This window comes from Microtus pennsylvanicus, chromosome 8 (genome assembly GCF_037038515.1).
Source record: "Microtus pennsylvanicus isolate mMicPen1 chromosome 8, mMicPen1.hap1, whole genome shotgun sequence".
In the NCBI taxonomy this organism is placed as follows: Eukaryota; Metazoa; Chordata; class Mammalia; order Rodentia; family Cricetidae; genus Microtus; species Microtus pennsylvanicus.
The window spans coordinates 40,460,972-40,485,019 of record NC_134586.1 but is presented as its reverse complement, the minus strand read 5'-3'; the positions used below and the strand labels follow the sequence as shown (position 1 = coordinate 40,485,019).

Below are 24,048 nucleotides of genomic sequence, written 5' to 3'. Positions count from 1 at the left end.
TTGTTAACCAGAAAACAAATACTCAGTAGGAAAAGAATTCACTTCCTATTTGGATTTTCTCTTGCTTTGTGCCTTCAAACATATGCCAGCCATTGTTAGACTACTCTGTTTCTTGCTATTTAAAATACTCATCTGAGACAGTTTAAAGAAATAACATAACTGCGGAAGGCAAAAGCCAGGCTAAATAAAAGAAACATTGCATTCTTTAAGCAGATTTGTCTGTCTCTTCTAATACTGGTTTACTCCTATTCCATTAAACTGAACAACCAAAAAGAATTCTTATTTGGTACAAATTCTGTGTGTTGACTACTATAAACATCCCTTGCTATTTATTTAATAAATTCTAACAAGACTAAATTATATTTGTAATGATGATATGACAGATGGCCAGTCATTTCTACAATGATTCTCTTGAGAATCCTTACTCTTGGGGAAATCATCATTATAATATTTTATTCATGTTTGGATGTCCTTAGATTATCACCCATATATTTTTGAGTGATTTACATACACTGAGATGTGCTGGCCTCATACATTTTTAGTCACAGTGAATGTCTACAGTCATTGGAAGTGTGAAGGAGTCATAGCCCTGTGTATGCATTTCTGGAATATTTGAGTGGCAATGAAAATACATATCAGACTTTAGGAACAGATCCAGAAAATTAGCTGAATTGCTCGTTTCTTGTCCCAAAGGACATTGTTATTCAATTCAGTATTGTCATGACTTCCCAAGGATTACATGCACAAGATGTGTCCTTTCTTCCTTCGTCAAGGATCACATAACATACAAAACAAAAGACACAGCATGGAAGCCATGCCGGTTTACACAAACTTGCTTTTGGGCATGCATACTGTAACCATCTGCTTGCTTCCAGATGTGACCCAGATATGCCACATCTAAACTAATTTAGTTAGTTTTTGATGACTGGTGTTCAATGCTTATAGTCAAACTCTTATGCTCCCCATTAGCTCCCAAGAGTTCAATTCTAAGACAAAATTGTTGACATTTAAGGCTTCTATTACTCCTGAAGGCCAGGTGTTTAATAAGACAGTCTTTTTGATGTCCTAAGAAGAATGGCTATCACGGTCTTAAATTCTTGAGCTTGAAGGCATCACTTTGTGACCTGTCATAAGGATTAGGGAATGACACAATCTTCAGGTGCAGCACCTGAGATAAGCACAGCTCTTATCAGCAGATGGGAGTCTGTAGATTTTAGTTTCAACTTAGGAAATCACAGTATTCTGATCCTGGTCTTTTTAGCAGGAAAAGAGTCACTGAGTGTGCAACAGGTGGCAATATAGCCAGCAGAAAAGTACACTGCGGTAGTGTCATGCTGGAAAGTGTGTTCTTCATCTCATGGGGTAGCTATAGAATGACCTAGCACACAGAACAGGAATCTGCAGTGTGGCCTCTCATCATAGGAACTATTAAAATAGTATAAGAATAATGTCAGCTCTATATTCAATTCATAAGTTTAAATATGAGTTTTGGAACTTAGTACACAAGACTCAAAAGGGGTATTTACTAACATGATATTTTGTGATCCCTCATAAGAAAGTCCTGAGGGGTTCAGGAATGTGCCTTTTAACACACACACTTTAGACAGGCAACAATGACATAGGATGCCACCAATCACACTGTAGGAAATGAAAGGCTACCTTCATGTTTTAGTTTTTCAGGTTCCTTTCTATGAAATATTCATTTTCAGATTGGAGTTGTTTGCTCATTTGTTTCTCCCATTTTTTTTTTGTATTCATTGCTATCTCTCCTACATTTTTATAATTGCTCCCAGAAGTCCTGATAAACAGAAGACCTGTGTGTAGCCTTTGTGAGGGATTTTCTGTCTTCTTGACACTGCTTTATGTAGTTATCATCGATGGTCATTCTCTAGAATCCAGATTTTCCTCTGTACTTGTTCTGCTGAGCTTGATACCTGGGTTTCTGTCTGGCATCCTTGACTTAACCATCACTTGGGATTTAGTGTTATTTTGTTCTGCTCAGTCCTGGAAAAGCTCAGGCTAGCTTCATCCATTACAATCCCCCTGCCCACCTTCATGCTGGAAGCCTGAGTAGTAAGAAAGATGTTTGTCTAGGACAGGATCTTAGGGATAGGAAGACATGGGCATGATAAATTTAGAGATAAAAAATAGAGATATCCCCAAAATGCACATAAATTATTTGATACCTACTTGTGGAGTGGTACTTTGTTACTGGATTTCTTGGGAGGTTATTTTTCAGACAAAAATAAGTTGTTTTTGTTCCAATAATGGAGCTAGCACATGCTTAGTTTGAAAAATAAGATTGTAATTAAATATCATTGAATAACATAAATTCTTCTATCTCTATGGATCTCTTTGTAGTCTAAAAATTGAGATTATCTCTAATACTATATTTTACTTTCTGAAGTGCTTATGGGAGAAACTGTAAGAAGTTGGGTAATAAACATACTGACTTTTCATTTTCTCAAACAAACAACCCCCTCCAAAAAAAGCCTGACTTCACCTTTTCTCTATAAAAACTATAGTTCAAAATGATTAAAGGATTAACTGGAAAGGGAAATATGAGAACCTTGGCTGAGGGCAATGCTTTCTAATAATCTTCAGTATTTATGAGCAAAGGAAGAAAGGGGTTAGTGTCTATGCATCTTAGCCCAACTTTTCTCTTAAATAACTCTCTGTTTCTGAGACTCTTTTCTTGTTGTTGCTGTTGCTGTGTGCCTCCCTCCCAAATTTCAAAGGTTTTTAGGTATTTGTTGAAGCATTAAAAGAGGATGGATCTTCTCCCATCATTGCACAGAAGTTGTTGACTTAGAAACAAGTCCAGAACTTCTGTAGTGTTGTTGCTAGAGTCCTAGGCCACAGGTCCTACTAAACTAGGCTTTGCCACCTGCTATATAGAGCCAAAAGAGGAGTGTGAGCAGTAAAGAAGCAAGACAAGACTTGCTATTCAGTCTGGCAATACTAGGAAGAAATAAGATCAGCCTCCTAGTCTTCAGGATACTTCTAGACTTTCACATTCATATAACAGAAGCATAAATAGACTTTGTCATACTTTGGCCCAGTTGGTCATTATCTCAGATCCCTGTCTCCTCTGAGATCCTGCTGGTCCTGACAGTTTAGTTCTCATCTTGAGATGATTGCTTCTGCTAAGTTCTCATCATGGGATAATTTCTCTCATGTAGGGAACAGTTCCATTCTAGCATTATCTGCCACAAGCCTGGCTATTTCTGGAACTTCTTCGGTACTCTTATCTTGTATTTGGTTCTGAAAAAAATTGAGAGAGATGAGGATAAATGTATGGCTCATCAATCTTCTAGCTTTTGTTTTTAGATGTTTCAGATGATTAATCTGCTTATGTGCAGAGTTGAATGGGAACAGACCCAGAGTTTAGGGTAGAAAGAAAGATACAAAATGGAGGCAAAGGGGCCCTGGTTTTAGTTACTCATTAGACATCTACAGGGTCTTATAAGTACTTGGTGATTTTTTAGCAGAACGCGCATGTAAACTCCTGACAGCTATTCTTGCAACTTTAGGGAACACTTTTACTGTGACAGAAGTGACTCTTGTGATTCTCCAATCAAAAGTAAAAATCTCAGGAAATCATGCTTTATTGTATCAGCAGCCACATTAAGTCACTAAATACAGGGGCCCTATCAATGGTCTAAACCCACAAGACCATTGTCCTTTACCATACTCAGGATTTCCAAGAATATCACAATGTATTACTTCCTTAATCCTCAAGAGAACTGTGATGACATTATGAGTCTTTTATTCTCATACTCCAAAGCAGTCAAGCTCTGGAGTAGCTTTTCTCTTTGTGGAAAAACCAGAAATAAAACATCAGTCTTATAAGCTGACACCTTACTACACTGTGTGCATCGGTTATAAATAAAACATTTCTATAAGTCTGTTCACTATTGTGGTCTCCCCAAAGCTCCTACTCTTCACCTGCTTGGTGTTGCTTTCTAGGAGGTCTCATGTTCACCATCCAGAAGTTATCAATATTCTTGGGAAGAATCCACTTGTACAACTTTAGTCCTTGGCCTTAACAAATCTGTCTGTTTTTCTTTTCTACTTGCTTTGCCTTTGTTTCATTTAATTTTACTTTGAAATGCTTTGAGTTGTTGCTTTGAGTTAGAATCTCACGATGTAGCCTAGGCTAGCTCAAACTTTATATGACCTATGCTGGACTAGAATTTGTAACCTTCCTGGCTCCAGCTCTCCAAGTTCTGAAACAGTCGTCATGTACCACTGTGCTCAGCCATTCATTAGCTTTGGGGGCTCGGTTGTGTAGCTTTCCATTCTTTGATGCTTCCCTTTTGACAGTGAGTCCAAGTGTGCATTAACTTTGCTTCTCTCATTTCATCAAGCAAAGCCTGCTAGTTAGATCTTGTGCAAGGAAACATCTGAGAGAGTCTAATGTCAGCATTGCCTGGAATTTTGTCCTGGGAGAAATGGAGAGCTAGGAACAGAAAGGTCTTTGGTTTCAGTTCTCAAACTTTAGTGTGCACGCAAATCACCCAGAGACCAGGAAGGAACACTTCACTTGCTCTTGCAGAGGACCCTGCTTCAGCTGGCACTTCACAACTGCCTGTAACTCCAGTTCCAAGAGATCTGACACCCTCTCTGGCTCCTTTACCAAGCCAGGCATGTGATATACATAGTAGCATGCATAGAAACCACACACACACACACACACACACACACACACACACACACACACACACACATATATATATATATATATATATATATATATATATATATATATATTAACATGAACAAGTCTTAAAAAAAACAAAGAATCACCCAGAGAGTGAAGTTAAATCTAGTTTGTGAAAGCCAGTTTCCTCTGGTCTGACATTTTGCAACACAAATCTGGCATGGTTAAAATACAAGTGCTCTGTAACCTGACTTTGACATCAATTCCACTGCCATTTGCTAAAATGTCCCTTTACCTGTTTAGACTAAAATCACTTTCATTCTTCAAGTGACACAGAACAACTTATGTGAAAGATCTAAGGATGAACTTTACCATCCAGGCTATGAAGATGGCAAATACAGCGTTTTTGTGTGCTTTCAAGAGACTTGAGTGTTTCTTTGTGACCAGTGCACTTAAACTGTACTTGGCAATGCTTTCTAAGATCCCCTCTTGTGTCTTTATTTCATGCAAGCTGGCACCTCACAGTTTGTTTGAAATAAAACACCACTTTTGTTCCTTAAACATATTGATAACCAAGGTCTAAAGGTTTAAAAGCTAAGATATCTGCTTCCTGCACCTGGGCTGCTAAGGATTATCAAATCTCTCCTGGTACATTCGTGAAATCAAATTGTCCAAGTACTAAAAGCTCTGTATTGCCTTCCATGAGTGTTGAAATATGGTTCCCTTTATGCTAATGTTAATTTCCAGGCAGTGAGCTTAGTTTACTAAGAGAAAGTAAAACTTTAGATGGAATGTGTTATTTATAGCAAATGCAAAGCATCATTATTATCAATTCTTATTACAAAATACACAGAAAAAATATCCTTTTGTTATTTAAATATGGCTTGGCTACATTGAGAAATAGTACAGATGTTAATCCACAGCTTTCCAGCTGCATCCTGGGTAATCATTATTATGTTTTATTCCTATTTGGAATTACTGGTAATAGACTGTATATTTTTGTGTGAAATTCAAATCAGGGAGCACCAATGAATTGAGATGATTGATATTATATATACACACACATAATTTTGGAATTGGGGACAACAATAGAAATATTTCTCTCTTAGAAAAAATCTAACACACTCTCGGCTGTCTCTGTGATCTTGTTAAAGAATGCTTTTCATCGAAATAGATGTGCCAAACATTTACTAAATTATCTATAGTTGGAATGAGCTGACCCTTGACAAGTAATCTAAATTTGTTTTGAAAATATCTGTGCAATTGTTGAAAATCTGGAGCATAAATGTCTGGTTCTGGAAATATATGGCTTTAATGCATAACCATTTAAAACTTCATGACTGTATGCTTTTATTGTGTGCTTTTGTTTTCTTTGATAACTCCTATATTCTTTTTTAAATTTATCATTGATGAGATTTTACATACAGAGTCATGAGGGAGAAAAGTGGAAGCAAAATTATATATAGTACTGGGGAAATACACATTTTCTATGTAAGCATTTGTGTTTATGAGCAAATACTCACCATTCCCATTTATAGTCAGTCGAAAATGATTGACCTAGTCCAGTGTCATTATTTTATAGCAGATGAAGGCATGGTGAGACTGGTGGTCCCAGGGGCCCTAAAGTTAGGAGCTGAACAAGACATTGAATTATAGTTCACAGTCTTCTTGAATCTTCATCCTGCATCTTCTCACAACAAAGTCATATGTAGTGCTTATATCTGTAGAATAAAATACAATTCTATTCAGTGATCTTGTCCCCTTCATTTTCTTTATGCCTCAACCTTAACATGAAACTTTATTTTCTGATGTCTGAGTTAAAAATAAATGATCTTGCCAGACTTCACTAAATCCCCAAACCATCTTGATTTATGTTCCTCTGTACTAATTCTCCTGAAAGAGTTCTGTACGGAATTATCACCCATCAGTAGAAACTGTCTACAAAGGTCTTCCAATTAGAAATTGCACCTCTCTGCACTTCAAGATAGCATGCCTAAAGGTGAAATGGACTCTTGACAGCAGGGTGGTAATCTTTGTCATGTCACCATATAGCCAGTGGTGCTTCTGTCTCACAATTTGTCACACAATGCCAACACAGCCTAATTAAATGTTTTTAAAATTAAAAAAAATCATTTCAAGTAGGACATATCCTTGGACTACTGTACTTAATACCACATGGGTATTTCATTTCAAAAATGAAAGTCCTAGTTAAGGTTTCTGTTGCTATGATAAAACACCATGACCAAAAAGCAAGTTGGAGAGGAAAGGCTTACACTTCCAGAAGGAAGTCTAGATAGGAACTCAAACAGGGCAGGATCCTGGAGGCAGGAGCTCATCCAGAGACCATGAAGCGGTGCTGCTAACTGGTTTGTTTCCCTGACTTTTGTAGCCTGCTTTCTTATAGAATCCAGGACCACACAAACCCAGAGATGGTACCATTCACCATGGACTGGGCCCTCTCTCATTGATCATTAACTGAGAAAATACCTTCCCGGTGGATCTCTTGGAGGTATTTCTTCACCTAAGGTTAATTCCTCTCTGATGACTCTAACTTGTGCCAAGTTCCCACACAAAACCAGTCATCATTCTCTTAGGAAACTCATGATTCAAAGAAGGAAAAATAAAAGATCCAATGCCTTAATATAAAAGTGAGGCATCTTGTAGGAAAACCATCTTTAATAGTATATGATTAAAAAAAAAACTGGAAAAAAAGATAGAATTTGAACATGTTTTTGAAAAATGAAAATCCTATGGACATAGTTAATGAGATGTCATTTGACCAATATGTGTATTGTATACTCCTCAGACACACTCTACGCAGATCCTTAGCTTATTCTTTGAGCTTTGTGTCACACATCTAGTCTCTCTTCTTCAATAACAAGATTTGGAAACACGTGGCAGTTTGCCTTTGCCATGTGTTCAACTACATGATCAGTTCGCTTAAAACTGATCCTTTGCTATATATCAGTTTAGAAATGAGAACTACAGATTTATTTTTTTATTTGTCTGCATAATAATTTTAAGTAGGCTTCGTGTGTGTGTGTTCAATATAGAGCTGTTTCTTATTAACATTTTATTTTTTAAAAAAAAGTCATTATTGTTTCCAATTATGGTCTTTAATTACAAAGGGGGAAATTGTTAACTTGGTGGCATGACACAGCCCTCCAAAATAATAGCCACACAAAACAGACGTAGGAAGCACAAAATGTGAACAGAATAGAATACTGGGCCAAGGCAGATGGAAAAATAAGACATAGAAGGAAGACAGAGAGATGCCAGGCAGCTTGTGTCTGGAAGCTGTTTGTGAAATGACCAACATGTGGCAGGGGAGCCCTGTCTTAACTCCACAAATATCGCTTGGACGTTATGCTTTGATGGGAAATTTCTTCTTGAAAGTGAGATAGAATCCTGAGCACCTCTGTTTTTCATTTGTTATTTTTTTTCTCATTGTGGTATTGATCCTGGTTGTGGCTCCTGTTAGAAAGGTGGTCTTCAACGTGGAACTTTTCTCTTCTTCTTTCAGATGATTACACTCTGCACGGCCCAGTTTTTGTTCAAGAACCAAGTCATGTAATGTTTCCTTTGGATTCTGAGGAGAAAAAAGTGAAACTCAGTTGTGAAGTTAAAGGGAATCCAAAACCTCACATCAGGTTTGTTGATTTAAGAATGTTTCTCTAGCCCAGCATGCTGACACATGCCTTTAATAGTAGCATTGGAGAGGCAGGACCAGGTGATTCTATGTGAATTCAAGGCCATTCTTCTCATCTACATAGTGAGTTTAGGTCACACAGGGATATATAGTGAGACCCTGGTTGCCAAAAAAATATGGTTTTTTTTCAAATGAGCATATAGTTTATATTATTAAAATTAAAATTGGCAGCTACTTAAAGATTACTAAAGAGGAAGGAATTTTTAGGCAGACATTGTAAGGTACTCTGAGAAACATGGAGAAAAGATTTGTTTGTGAAAAAAATAAAGAGAGAACCAAATTTCTGGCTGTGTTAAGTATTAAATACCCTAAATGATCCTCTCTTTGAAAACATTAACAATTCCTAAGAACATAGATTTAATAAAATACAGTTTTGAAAATTGTCAGTAAGCTGGTAGGAAAATAGGAAGTACACGGGTCTAAGAGTAAATGAATTTAGAGCCAACAGTAGTTGTAACGTTGACAAACATGGTCTGAGACTGTTTTATGCAACCTCACCAGGATCAGAGTTTTAAGACAAAGCCTAATCTTCCAGGAGTGTGCAAAAATGTTCCTGGAGCATTTTTCCAAAATGAGCCAGGGAAATACAAGAATTACACATATAGGATAGATGCTAACTAAAAGATCAGCTTGCCTGCTTCTGGAACAATAGAGTGCCAGGACTTTCTTCTTTTAGACCCCAAGTCTCAGTTTTCATATGAAATGGGCTGAGCCTATAAAGAGAATTGGTAAGCTGGACCTCAAGGCATCAGAAAGAGGTGAAGAGATGAAAAAGGTAGAGGGAAAGCCAGAGGCCTGGAGAGAAGAAGAGGGGTTTGGTCAGAGTCAGCCATTTTTAGTTCCAGAATGAAAGGCAGAAAAGAATGAGGCAGAAATAACTATTAAAAGAGTCAGAGTTTTCAACAATAATTAAAATCATCCACTGTAACATTAGGAAGCCTAATGCAATCCCAAGCAGCACAAAACAAAACGAAAACAAACAAACAAAGAAGCAAAAACCTGAAATCTTTCTTCTAGGACAGTGAAACTGCAGAACACTAGATCAAAGAGATGGCCATAAAGAACCACACTTCTAATACAAATATTTTTAATGAGATGTCAATTGACTGGCAATTGGATCCTCAGTGGCACCAAAAAAAAAGGAAGAAAAAAAAGTCAGTTTTTTTTAATTTGTGAAAAAAAATAGCATCAAACATACGCTATCAGAGAAGGAGGATGTATAGGGGCTATTGTCACAAGACAAAAGGATAGAAATTCTAGTGACGGTACAGAGAATGGACTTCTTAACTCCCTGTTAGTAGGACAATGAATTAGATGGTTCTTCATAAAACTAACAATTATCTAGTCCGTACTGTTCTAGTTTGCTGTACTGTTGCTGTGATAAAGCACCAGACCAAATCCAGGTTAGGGACGAAAGGGTTTGTTTGCCTTACAAGTTACTGTCCATCACTGAGGGAAGGCAGAGCAAGAACTCAAGGAGGGAGCTTGGAGGAAAAACTAAGCAGAGACCAGCAAGATATGATTCTTGCTGGCTAGATGCCCGTGGTTTGCTTAGCTATCTTTCTGATAAAACCCAGGACCACTTTCCAAAAGATTGTACTTCTTAAAGTGGGCTGGGTTCCTCCACATCAATCAGCGATCTTAAAATGCCCCCAAAGAAATATCTACATGTCAATCTGGTGGAGGCAATTCCTCAATTTTTGTCCTCTCTTCACAACTGATCTTTGTTTGTGTCAAGGTGATGAAAACCAATCTATATATATCTTAGTATATACCCAATGAAAATTAAATCATTCTGTGAAAAAGATGCCTGGGCTTCCATGTTTATTATATCATTAAACACAATGGCCAGAATATGGAATCAACTGGCAAAGGATGAAAATAAAATGTAATTTATACATAATGGAAGATTATTGGCACAAAAAAATGAAATCCTGTCCTGTCATTTTTACACTGTGGGTAGTACTACTGGACATTATGATAAGTGAAATAAGCCAGAGAGAATGATACTTTATGTTCTTACCCCTATGTAGAAACTAAAGTGTTGATCATGTAGAAAAACATGGTAGAAGAATAGTTGCCAGACGACATGAAGGGAACAGAGAATAGAGAAAGGTTTGGAAAAATGAACCAAAATACAGAAACTAAGGGTAACTTGTACCTTTCTACACTGAAGTTTGATGATGACAATTTATTATGTATTGGAAAATAACTAGAAGAAAATTTTAGGAAGGAAACTTTGAGGTAGTACACTTGCATAACATGTACAAGGACCTAGATTGAAACCTGAGTACTTGAGATAAGCAAAATAAGCTATAACTAAATAAAGTATTTCTTTCCTTCCTTTCTTCTGATCTGGGAAGCAGTTCATTTGCTAGAGTGGCTATCCAGTATATGAAACCCGTGTTTGCCTCCCAGAAACCTCATAACCAAGGCATTCTGGTACACAACTGTAAGGCACAATTTAGGAGCTACTTGGAAAAAGGAGACAAAATAGAAAAGTTAAAGATTGTCTTCAAATACCTAAGGAGTTTGAGGTGGGTGCATAAGGCCCTATCTCAAAAATAAGTAAATTAGTGTAATAAGTGTTTTTAATTAAAAATAATTACAATCAAAATGGGTAAATAAATAAAATCCTAATTTTAACATTCTAAACATGAATGGCAAAGCACACTAATTCGACACTGTATCTTGTATAAATGTCACGTTTTTATATTATTCCCCATAAATATCTGTAATGTTATGTGTTAATTAGAAATTCCTTTAAAGAATAACAGAATACTCATGTCTATAGACTGACACACTGAATTTTGATTCCTATAAACTCTCACTTAAAGAAATTCTAAAAGACATCTTTGAGATGGGATAAAAATGATCCCAGAGAGAAGACCTGAGCTATGAAAAGACAGAATTAAACAAAGTGATGTGAGAGTAATTCCACATAAAATTGATTGCACTAAACCTGGATAATAAAGAGAATACTTTCTTGTGAAAATCAAAAGAAAGTTAAAATTCATGACACAATGGAAGTACATTGAAAAGTCTTTCTCTGGACAGTGGATTGCCCATGTGGTTACAGAAAGAAATCAAACTGAATCCCTGCTTCACATTACTCACAGAAATCAATTTCAGGTTAATAAAAGCCGAAAATGGGACATTTTAAAAGAGGAAAGAAAACAGGCATGCATATTTATAACTTTGGGAGAGGAAAAGACTTTTCTTATGACAGAAGCACAAATCATTTTTTAAAAAGTTTAGCTTCATTAATAGTAAATATTCTGTTCAATGGAATAGACTGAACTGAGAAAAATTATAGGCCACGGATTGGGGATGGTGTGTTTAGTAAATTTCTTTCTTGGTAGAGAATTGATATCATGAATAGGCAAAGAATTGCCTAAAATCAAAATATGAAAAACAAGTAATCAGAAAGGTTGTGCAACATGTATCAGGTTTAAGGTACCTTAGCTATTTTTCCAGTTGCTGTGGCAACATACCATGACTGAAGCAACACAGGGGAGGGTTTATTTTGGTTCACTTTAAGGGTGTGGTCCTCCAAGACGGGAAACCACAGTAGCAGGAGCTTGAAGCAACTGATTAGATTACAGCAAAGACCGAGGGCAATGGATGTTTGTGCTCACCTCACTTCTGGCCTTGGAATGATGTTCACCACAGGACATTTTCATCTTAGAAAGTGAATGAAGGTCAGAGGGACCTCTTAGTTCTGTTAATATTCATAAGCCTTTAACCCACATAGGCCAGATTAGAATACTCTGAGATGATACATTCAGAACCACCCATGACAAATCATCAATTAAAACAGGATAGGAATGAAACTGAAGATTATACATGGATGAAGGTATGGTTCCAATCAAAGTGATTACAGTAGTAAATACTATTCATTTTATTAAATATAAATCTTTATTATTTCATGATCTTTTACAAAATAATCTTTATACATGTGGCAACTTATACAACTTACTTTATCTGTACAACAAATTTAATCCTAATAAAGTTATTACAAGTGTGAATAAAATACATCTATATACCACCCCTCCAGGCTCAGGGAGTATCCGGGAACAGGGTACAGAGAAAACATAAGAGATGGGGAATGGAAATGAGTGTTGTTAAGTGCTCCCTTCCTGTCTTGGCATGGATGAGGCACCCATGAAGACACAGTAGCAGTGACTACCAGCTTGCTGAGGGTATTTACAAAAACCCTAATTTAGAGGTAATGGGTAGATGTAGTGAGGACTTCAGAGAAAAGGAGATGATGTGGGTCTCTGAGAAAGGCCACCTGCTCTGCCACATGTATAAAGAAAGGAAGAGCATTCCAGAAGGAAAAGAACAACTAATTACAATGGGTCATATAATTGAGTGAGCATACCTTGTATCCTGTGACACAGGGTATTTTTGAAAGTGAAACTGTTAATAGTGACTCTAGAGCATCACCTGTAAACCCTACCATATCCTGACTAAATCCAAATGCATCATCTTCCCGTGTATCATACAGTAAACTCAAGGCTAAGTTAATGATTTCAAAACACACCGCAAGGTAAAAACAATTGCAAGAGGCAAAGTTGCTCAGATACATAAATGATGAGCTAACGGATCCCACTCTGAGCACACAGCCAAGGGTAAGTTCAGATGTTAGCTATAAATGAAAACAAATTCTGCAGCAGAGTTTGGCAAGTTGCTGCATTGTTTTTCCCCAAACTGTGACCTTTAATTAACATTGCCTTTGTAACATTGTGTTTCTAGATACAGGGGCTTGCCTTGTTATTTAAAACAAGCCATAGAACAGAAACCTATTATGTTTTTAAAGATTGCAGGGGAAAGCTGAGGAGAGCTTTTAATCAAATGCATTAGCCATTCCAGGCAGTGCGCTGGTGCTTGCCTTAATCCCTTCAGCAGTTTCCTTGTGACATAATAGCAGTCTGGACCCAGCAGCTCAAAAACTCCCTGTTGTTGAAGGAAAGAGCAAGAGGGTGAATAGAGAGATCAGGTGTTTTCCAACACCTTGCTAGCTGAACTTTCTTAGTCTTGGTGTTGACTTTCAGGGGGTTGGACAAGTAGGGAAATTTCCAAAGTGAGTGCTCCATGGGGATCTTCAGCTGCAGGCCTTCCCTAAAACATCCTAGCTGACCTCTTTTCTTTACATTTAGCCCCTCGACTGAGCCTTTTCTTCTCATTGTTTCTGCCCCTCAGTTCTGAAAGGATTGACCCTGACCCAGAAAATTTAAGAAGTTTTGCCTCATGCCAACTTCTCTTGTATTCAAGTTCCTTAAGGACAGGTGACATTACTTATTTCACCCAGCACCCCTTCTGAGAAGGAGGAAGCTGCCAAGCACCTGGCTAGAGTTGGTTTGCTGTGAAGTTTGTATTCAACTGTGTCTGCAGAGAACCAATTCCAAGTCAGAAAGGGCCTGCCCCTCTCTGAGTGTCAAGTTCAAACACTTAACAGGGAAGGTTTTCCTGCAGTGGATCTGTACAATGAGTTGATACAGCGTCTGCAGAAACACGCCTTGGGGAGGTTCAAGGTGGCCATGTTTGCCTGTGTACAGCCATGCTGTCTGGAAAGAATTCAGGCATGCTTCCCCCAAGTATTTCAGAAGTCAGCTTACAAGACACCAATTTGCCTGGCCCCCTGGGAAAATCTATTTACTCCAAATGAGCCTTGCCTCTCCATTACCAATACTTAAAAGATTCCTCAAACACTAAAACTAAATTGTGAGATTTTCGAGAGTGTTTCACTATGCAATGAGATGAGAAATTCGCAATGCAATCCACATTCAATGCGAATGAGCACTGACTGCATTGCAGTAAAACACCATGTCTGCTTTATAGCATGTCTCATAAAGCACTTTATTTTCTAAATAATCCCTTCCCCATTGCTGTTCGTATGTAAAGACGGGCAATAAAGGAGATGAACGGACTTTGTGCACAGCATTTTGGGTTGAGGTGAGGAGTGGAGAGAAACCTACAGAGGCATCATTACCCCCGCAGCCCGTCCTCTAAAAGGACTCACATGGTCCCATTCCCAAACTCCACACTCTGCTTGCAGCTCACATTAGATTGCAATTTCCTCTTTGAGTTCTTAGATTTGTCATATTAAATTGCTCTGCTATCATTTGGAGTGAGAGTTATGGCCAAGACGTGATCAGCTGACTAAAAGCCAATGTGTAAGGCAGGCAGTCAGTTCTAGAGATTCATGTGCAGCCAGTCCTGCCGGGCTGGAACGCGGCTGTTCTCTTTATTGCTTATTACTTTCTTGTCTGTGTCAGGGCACAGAGAGAATTACTGCAGAGCCTAAAAACACTGTCAGTTTCTAATATCCAGCTTCTTATAAACAAACACATAAAGAGCTAAGGACTATTTGTGCTTCTCGCCGACTTTCCTGGCCCTCCTGTTTCTAGACTTTTATACTTCAAAGACGCCGTTGTGAATAAACCCACACCCATGCCTCTGTACTGGGTGAGACGAGCATGGGTCATGAATTATGTATATGCTCAAAGCTCAAACACATCCCAGAGAAGCACAATTTTGAGTCTCTTACTTTCAACAAGTGTTTATTGAGCAGTCAGGGGGTTAAGTTCTAGATGGATGAAAGAATGCAAAAGTGGAAAGTGATTTAGGTAAATTGTCTTGTGGCAAAAGCAATCTTTGCATGAAGGAGTAAGAGGGCTTCCTCCAGACAGTTGATGAAACATACATTTTGATGAGAAGTACCAAAAAGAATTTCACTGGAAGATATGCCCCCTTTTTTTTCTTTTTATGATAGTGTCCCTGTTTAACCCTGACTATTCTGAGGCACACTTTGTAAACCAGGATGGTGTCCAGCTCTGCCGGCCTCCACCTCCTGAGTGCCGAATTTAAAAGCAATGGGCAACACCATCAGATGTATCCTCGGAGATGGAGACTTATTTTGGTGCTCTATGTACTGCCTCAAGTCTGCAATCCCACCACTTGGTACATGGAAGAAAGAGGATCAGGAATCTGGCATTATTTCAATTCCAAGGGAGTTTAAGGCCAGCCTGAGCAGCATGAGACCATGTCTCTGAAACACACACACACACACAGATCACGCACCACCTGTGCATGTAATTTGAAACTAACAGGCTGACAATTTTATCACTTAAATTTTTGTGCATTATACATTCCTAATCACAATGTCTGGGATATTATCAAGGATTGCACGACAGGTGGGCATGCACACACACACTTCTATTTAGGTAATGGCTCTTGTTATTTTAAGAAAGTAAAATGAATAATTCTCAATCTCTACTTTCTTTATTGATTTGAATCAATTTCCTATGTGCTTCAATCTTTTTGTATTTTTTTTCAACTCCTGTGAGAGCCTTGGTAATTCACGAGCTATCAAAAAACAGTCATTGAATTATATTAGTTCAAAAGTTTATATGAATCCCCATGAATGCCTGAAAGGTAATTCGACTCAGATAAGCTTTCATTCTTTGGATGTCGTGACTCTGAGAACAAAATTGGAGATTTTCATACCAAAGCTTAGCCACTGAAATATGAGTTCCCAGAAAACTAATTTATTGGGTTTTCTGCTACAGTCAGATGCACAGGTGACCCAAGTAAATGAACAGAAGGACAAGGAAACATTCTGTGCTTTGGTCACTTAATAGCCTGCAGTTCACTGGGGCAGTTGATTGACATTTTGAGTGCCGGTGGCTAAAGAGATCATCCAGTTGATCCATGGTCAGGCAGATTTGGTCCCCAAAGCATCTCAGATCAATAGAGTTCCTTCGCTTTGCAACCAGGCACTTCAGTCATGTTAAGAACTGAATCAAATCAGCTCAACTGCAATTTCGGCCACTCTGCTGCTGTCTCTCTGAAAGTGGCATGATCTGTCCTCTCTATATACCTATTTAAACAGCGACTGCCAACCAGAAAAAGGACTTTTTATTGATAAGTCATGCTTGGAAGAAATTTGTAGAAACCCATGTGGAAAATTTTGTTCCCTGTAAGAAGATAATTATTTGTAGTATTCTGTATCGTCATGGAACATGTGCTAAAGTTTGATTAATATCATTTACTACAAAGGAGAACTCTCTTTCTCCATGAGTACTAAAGATGTCACCATTGCTGAGTAGGCAGTTTCTAATATTTGTTTTTACAATGCTTCAAAAAGCTCACAGATGATATTTCATGGTCTTTATAGTTTTTATATACTTTAGACAATTCAGAAATATTGATTTATATTACAAGGCTTTATCTACTGGCATTTTTATACTATAGGTGGAAGTTAAACGGAACAGATGTTGACATTGGTATGGATTTCCGCTACAGTGTTGTTGAAGGCAGCTTGTTGATCAATAACCCCAATAAAACCCAAGATGCTGGAACGTACCAGTGCATAGCAACAAACTCGTTTGGAACAATTGTAAGCAGAGAAGCAAAGCTTCAGTTTGCTTGTAAGTAGCAATTATATTCCACCCCAAATGTTTCTTTGAGCTTTTCGACATTGTATGAATACACTTTACAACCAGTACCTTCTGAAAGACCACACGGATTTGAATGTGGCACATGATAGTTTTACCTTTTATTCAAATTTAGAAAATATTTTATGTGATTAAAGAACTATGAACATGAGAGGGAAGTGGTATGCTTCAAAAGGCTTGAGATAGCTTGGTTATATTATATTTGGTTATATGATGGTATAAACAGACATAGTTTACATGTGTTAGAGTTTACACGTAATAAATGCATACATGCCACACCTACAAACATTGAACACAGCATCTATGAAAAGGCAATAGAACTACCAGCAACCTAATAGTCAATAGTAAGTATTTTAACCATAACCATTGGAATGTAGGTATAGTTGGTTGTCATTTTACCAGTAAAGCCTACAATTCTCTGTTTTTTTTCAATACAGTACAAAATTATTTTAAAATCCAATAATGAAAAGTAGATGTAAAGTATTATTCACCTTTTATGTTTATATACCGAGTTAGAAAACTGGAAAATAAATTGCCATGTTTTAAGATCAACACTTAATAAAAATCTTTGCCTGTGTGAAGGAAAGTAGAATTTAGAAATAAAGAGTTGAAAATCAAAATCCAGAGGCAGAAGCTGTAAGGAAATATTCTGTTGCATATACTTTGAGGATTGCTGTTCAGCTACAATTTTTAAAATTTATTCATTTGCATATGATTATATATTACCTTATATAAAATCTTGCCTCATACAGCAATATGTTAATATCAAAGGTTTCATAATTACTAAGTCTGTTGGTGGTAACACTATAGAATATTCTCATTAACAAAAGCTTCTCTGGGAACAGAATATCAAATATACCTATTATAATATTCAGCACTTAATCTTGTATTGCATTTATGGAATTTTTACTCATGGAGAAATGAAATTTTGTAGATAACAGATTCTGGAGCTATCTTGCTTGTAAATTTCTCCCGAGATAGTCTTCAATTTTCTTAGGTAAGCAGAGTAATAGTATGGTAATACATCTGATTAAGGGTCACAGAACCAAAGTGCATTTACCTCTTGATTTAATACTCAATTTTTAGTAATGACAGGTGAATCTCATTAGGCTTATTCGACCAAACAATTATAGAATCGTAGGTTTTCAGCATAGGGAAAAATCAATTCAATGAATTGCAACTCTGGGACTGTGATTTTTCTGTATTTTGTAGCAAACTTTTAAAAACAAAGAGAGAAGGGTCGATACTATTACCAGTAAATTACATTCGAACATTTAAAAAATACATTTCTACCACCCCTCAAGACTATGCTTTTATAAAAATGTAGGCCTCTTTATTAGCAAAAATATTACGAAAATAGGATTTTACGTGTAAGAATAGTTATATTTAAATAGAATAGAACAACTCACCCCAATGAGAGGTTCCTTGTTTCACTTGTTGATGGGTTTTCCTGAAGACCAATGTTTGAAAGCTACTTTCTCATCCTGTATCACTAGTGACATAAACATCTGTGAAGCCTTTCTGTCCCAGAGTTGTTGCTGACAATCTTTCATTTCGTTTTATATCTTTGGATGTTTTGTCTGCATGTATGTCTGTATACTATGTGCATGCAGTACACAAGAGGCCAGAAGAGAGCATTGGATCTGTAGGAACTGGAGTCACAGACAGTCATGAACTGTCATGTAGGTGCTGGGAATGAACCCTGGGTCCACTGGAAGAACAGCCAGTGCTCTTCACTGCTAAGTCATCTCTCCAGCCCCCATTGTGTTCTTATTGTATGAAATTAGTTAGCCCTGAAACTATATTTTGTCCCATAATTTATTTTTCTTCCAAGTCTTTCTTTAATGAGGAATTATCTTCATGACAACACACTCTGATGTAAATTCATTTCTCAAGTTATGGCCCTAAAAATAGGTCTACAATTTTTTACAAGTGCTGTGACCTTTGCAGAGGACACTGAAGGCCAGTATATCCATGCTGTGAACTTCCAATGCAGCTAATGTAGCTCCAGACTGTTCATTTTTGAAAGTGTCAGTGTCATCACATAACCTTATTGTTAATCTACAGCTTATCCAATTATCTCATGTTGTTACACTAAATTCAGAATATAATATTTCCCTCCATTATATATACCTTCTCAGGTGTAGTCTTTTGTTCTATCACATTTGAACTTGTTTAAGTATATTTCTTTTCATGGCCCTTTCCAACATGATTGTTTCTCTTCGGACGTTATACATCCCTTCCTTGCAGGTGGGAATAACTTTCTCCCACTCCAAACCTGCGTGTTTCCTGATACGGAAAATGCTGATGGACAAGTTGATCATTTTTTTTGCTTTTAACCTACTAAGACAAAATGTCAGAATTGAAGTCAGAGCACTGACTCAAAGCCCCTACATGTTATAGAAGTGTTTAATGTAGGTAACGTTCGTTAGGTTAGTATGGTGATTGATACTTGGACTCCCAGTACCGTGGAAGCCATGGAAGGAGGATAGCTATGATGTTAAGGCCACCTTTTGCTACACAGGAGTTCCAGGCCATTCAAAGATAGAGAATAAAATTTTGTCTTATAAGAAGAAGAAATATGGTTGGAGCACAGCTTAGTTGTCAGAGTGCTTGCCAAGTATGTGTGAGGTCCTAGATATGAGTCAACACTACATAAAACTGAATGTGTTTTTTATAATTTTATTATATTTTATCTGAGATATTGATTGCCTTTCTGACTCAGTAGCAGCAAAAATTCATGGCTATGTCTACACTTGTATAATTAGTATGTGTTGGCCATGACATCATGTATGTCATAGAAAACTAAGATGAGGTCAAGTCAAACTCTTACACTCGTGTTCTCCATGCATTCTTGCTCAGCTAGCTGCAAATTTAGCCAATTATTTTATAATTGAACCCCAACTTCTGTTTATCCCTAAAGCACGGGGAATTCCCTTATAAAACCAGTGTGTACTGTCTCTTCAGTTTTATACTTCAGCTGTTTATCATGAAACAGTAAATAATCTTTTAAAAATGTAAATTATATCATTCCACTTCCTTGCTTTATGCCATCTGCTGTACCTTAAAAAAATACATCACCATGTCTTAATTTAATTTCTCAAAAAATAAGAAACTACTCTTTTGGTACCAGAGTCTTGACACTTTTGTTCTCTTTTCTGATTACCAATACCCCTTTCTTCCACTCTTTCAATTAGCTGACTTCTGAAACTCTTCCACTCTTAACTTCCGTGTTAACAGCCTGTGGTGGTTTGAACAACGGCCTCCATAGGCTAGTATAGCTGATTGTTTGCCTCCCAGTTTGTTGATTGTTTGGGAAGGGTTAGGAGGTACAATACTCTTGGAGGACATATGTCCTGAGAGGTTAGGCTTTGAGGTTTCAAAATCCCATGTCAGGCACAGTTTCTCTGCCTCCTGCTTGCAGAACAGGCTTCACAGCTACCGTACTGCTCTGCGCTGGTCCCATGCCTGCCTACCTGCTGTCATGCTTCCCACCGCAATTGAAACGATTAGCCCTCTGAAACTGTCAGCAATTCCATGCTCATGAGTTGCTTTGGTGATGGTGTCTCTTCACAGTAACAGAATATTAGCTATGACCCAGCTTAAGAGATATTTTCCATAGTTCCTTTTTTTTTTGTATAACAAGATGCATTTTGTTTTTTGCTTTTCTCTGCCTATCTTCCTCTAGGCCTCTACTTCAACATCACAGCTTTTCTTTTCTTTTTTTTCAAATATTTATTTATTTATTATGTATACAATATTCTGTCTGTGTATATGCCTACAGGCCAGAAGAGGGCACCAGACCTCATTACAGATGGTTGTGAACCACCATGTGGTTGCTGGGAATTGAACTCAGGTCCTTTGGAAGAGCAGGCAATGCTCTTAACCTTTGAGCCATCTCTCCAGCCCACATCACAGCTTTTCTGCTCCTTCTACAGGAGTTGATAAAACTTTGAGGGACTGATTATTTTCTTGTTTGTTTTTGATTCTTCTGATGCCATCTCCATCCTGAAAGACCTGAAATCATTACCTCCATCCTGCAATTACGGTTGAATTGTATGAATGCAGGTATTTCCCCCTTAGTACTGAGTCTCTCTCTAAAAGTAAGTTGGAAAAGGTGCATTTTTATAAATACACACCTTTTATATTCTGACCATTTTTAGAGTTGAAATTCCTCATTATCAATCTATAGCTTCAAGAAGATTTTTTCTAGCTTTTTAAATAAATTGAAAGATGTTACTGATGTCAAAAAAAAAAACAGCTCTCACCTCAAAGGGAATAAATGATAATTTATTCTGGAGCCAATCTGACTGACCATGGCCAGAAAATATAACTCTAGGTCATGCTTCAACATGGGAGCAGTTTCGTGGAGGTTTTATAGCAATGTAATGAACAAGGTTATGAATCAAGGCAATTTTTAAATACACTAGTGAAAACATCAAAAAGATTGTAACAACTGAGACTAGATCTACTCAAGAACTAAGATGCTGTCATGTTTTCTCTGTAGACATGGATCACAGGGAACCAGGGATGTAGCTCTGTGAATGCTTTCCAAGCATAGGTAGGACTCGGGGTTCCATGCCCAACACTGCCAAAGAGCAAATAAACAAACAAATTCAAATGTACATCTCTACACTTGCAAAATTATCCTTATTGAGAAAATTGAGCCAGGCTAGTTGGTACATGCCTTTAATCCAAACAGTAAGGCAGAGGCAAGAGGTTTGTGAGTTGGAGAACTGCCTGGACTGCATAATATGTTCTATGTCGACGAGGACCACACAAGAAATTCTGTTTCAGAAAAAAATAAATGAATAAAATAATAGAAAAAATGGGGGAGATACAGGCTTGAGAAATGGAGATTCTATTTTGGACAGTTGGAATGGAATTTGGCTTGGTGCTCCATTTTATTTGTTTCTCCATTCGGAGCTATTGATCTCTAGCCTTCAGAAGCTCTGCGGGGTTTAGAAACACTCTTCTCGTAGAGATGCAAAAATCCTCTAAGAGGTCCTAGCCTCAAAAAGTTATGCAATGATTCTCCCTTTTCTCTTATTGCTTTCCCATATTTCCCTCTCTGTCCTGTCCCTTTGAAATGAAAATAGTAACTGCCATTTTAAATTCTTACTTGTTTAAATCCTTACATTCTTATCTTAGATAAGAATACAATACATGAAGGCAATTCTTTAGAGTGAGTTTCCTTCTTAGATGCCTATGACCTTAGACAAGGTATTTCTCCCTACTTCATATGCTTTGCCCATAAGATGGAAGTTAGTTATTCTGTTTCTTTGGCTAAAAGGATAAAGTAACTAATACTTGTAAACTCCTAAGTACTGTTTTAGTATGGCTTAAGGAAAATTAGCATTATTTTACTTTTATTATTCTACACTGGATATTATGTTAAACATTTTGGAAGCATTATCCTACTTAAATCCTCAATGTAACCCAGGGATTGGTAGACTTTAAGATAATTTTATAGCTGAAGGACATGAAAATTAGTGAGTTGAAATCACACAGGAAACATGGAAAGGAGTAGATACCAACCTAGGAACCTGAGCACTTGCCAGTAACCCTGGGCCACTTTCAACATTTTTCTAAAGCACTTTGTGTGGAACACAATGATTTAGATGTTTGACAAGATGACTCCTTGACATCTGCAGACAGGTTTTTCATTGCATTTATAAGCTTTGCTATAGTAACCCATAATTTCTGTTTAACATTTTTGTTATAAATGTTTTTGATAACATTATGGTGTTGATTTGCTCTTAACATGAAGATGCATTTTGTTGTATACCATAATTGTACATATATTTATGACTCAAATTTTCATATAATTGGTTTCAGGTTCTATAATGATATTAATTAATAACAATATTTCTGCTTGAAAAGATAGTTCAGATATCCAATTTATTTCAAGTAGATTGTAAAACACTACAAATATTGATATTTTATGGCAAACAATGGTGGGTAGGTAAACTGTTATCCCCAAACGGAACATGACATATTACAAGTTTCTTGCTCCCATATCATTCCTCCCCCACATATGACAAGGATGTAGTTTAAATGTTGATTATGATGAAGAGCTTTCAAGAGAATAACCTAATAGCTTCAGATCCTAGCTCATCAAACTGATAGCTTTATAAATATTGTTTGGGGCCTTCTTCCAGTGAGTTCAGCTGTTTTATAACCGTTCAGATCTGCAGAACAAAAGACCGAAGCTATTCATCATCACAAGTTGTCAATGACTATAATTCATACATAAGTAGCTGCAAATTGTTCATCGTACAATTAACTCCTTTAACAAAATCCAGTTACCTGCCCGGTGCAGGAAGACTGGCATTGTCTTGTCAAGTGCCTATAGTGCCAATATTCTAGTGGAAGCAATAGGTGACGTGTAGACTTATGCTTCTCCCTATTGACATCGAGCTGGAGGTATGAGATGACAGACAAGGTCCAGAGATGACCCTGAGCGTATACAATGGAAAGAGGACAGAAGTGGAAACATAAAAATAAAGGAAGAGAAAAATAGAGGTGATAAGTGGAATAGAGTCCAAAAGCCGCTCCATTCCGGCATCTTTTAATCTTATATTGCATATGTATCTATCATGGAGGAGTAAACCAAGACTGGGAGTGTACTCAGGGGCAGAGCCTTTTCCTACCGTGTATTCAATGCCCAGCATCACAGAGGAAAATACAAAAACCACTCGGAGGGTAATTTCCGTAACGGTTGTCACTTGTCCCAGTCATCCTGTTTTTTGTACAGGAAAAGTGTCAGATGGAGGGACGGCAGCTGGTGGAAAGTCTCTCCCAGTGCCTGCCACAGTCAGCTTTGTCTGAGTTCCTAACGGCGCCACATCATCTACTGTAAGGATGAAGGTGGCTTGCGGTGATAATAATAGAAAAGTATTACATGGAAAATGATGAGGATTTTGTCAGCCTTGTTTTTGTTCTCTAATCATTTCTTGTATTTGCCGTAACTTTCAAATGCCCATTGTTTGAAACATTAAAAAAAAAACAGCTTTTCATTCACAGCTGAATTGTAGAATAGGCAGTCAGCCAGAACAAGAGACGTGAGTTTGAAAGACAGCCGGCTTGGTGACTGGCTTGACTGGTTTTTAATTAATAAAGCTGCTGAAATAGGCAAACTTTTGTTTCTGAGCAACAAAATGTTGATAGATAGCTGTTTGAATAAATAATTTGTGAATATTTAAGCCAATTAA

The 24,048-nt window shown here is 37.3% G+C and overlaps 1 protein-coding gene across 5 annotated transcripts in view; it reads left to right on the top strand.

The window, feature by feature from the left end:
* Cntn4 (contactin 4) overlaps positions 1-24,048 on the top strand; it is a 998,986-nt gene that overhangs the window by 644,940 nt on the left and 329,998 nt on the right. For all 5 annotated transcript variants that reach the window (XM_075983304.1, XM_075983301.1, XM_075983302.1 and 2 more), the window contains 2 exons: positions 8,187-8,313; positions 16,632-16,807. In XM_075983304.1, coding sequence (XP_075839419.1) covers positions 8,187-8,313; positions 16,632-16,807 — 303 coding nt within the window. The remainder of the gene's footprint in view (positions 1-8,186; positions 8,314-16,631; positions 16,808-24,048) is intronic.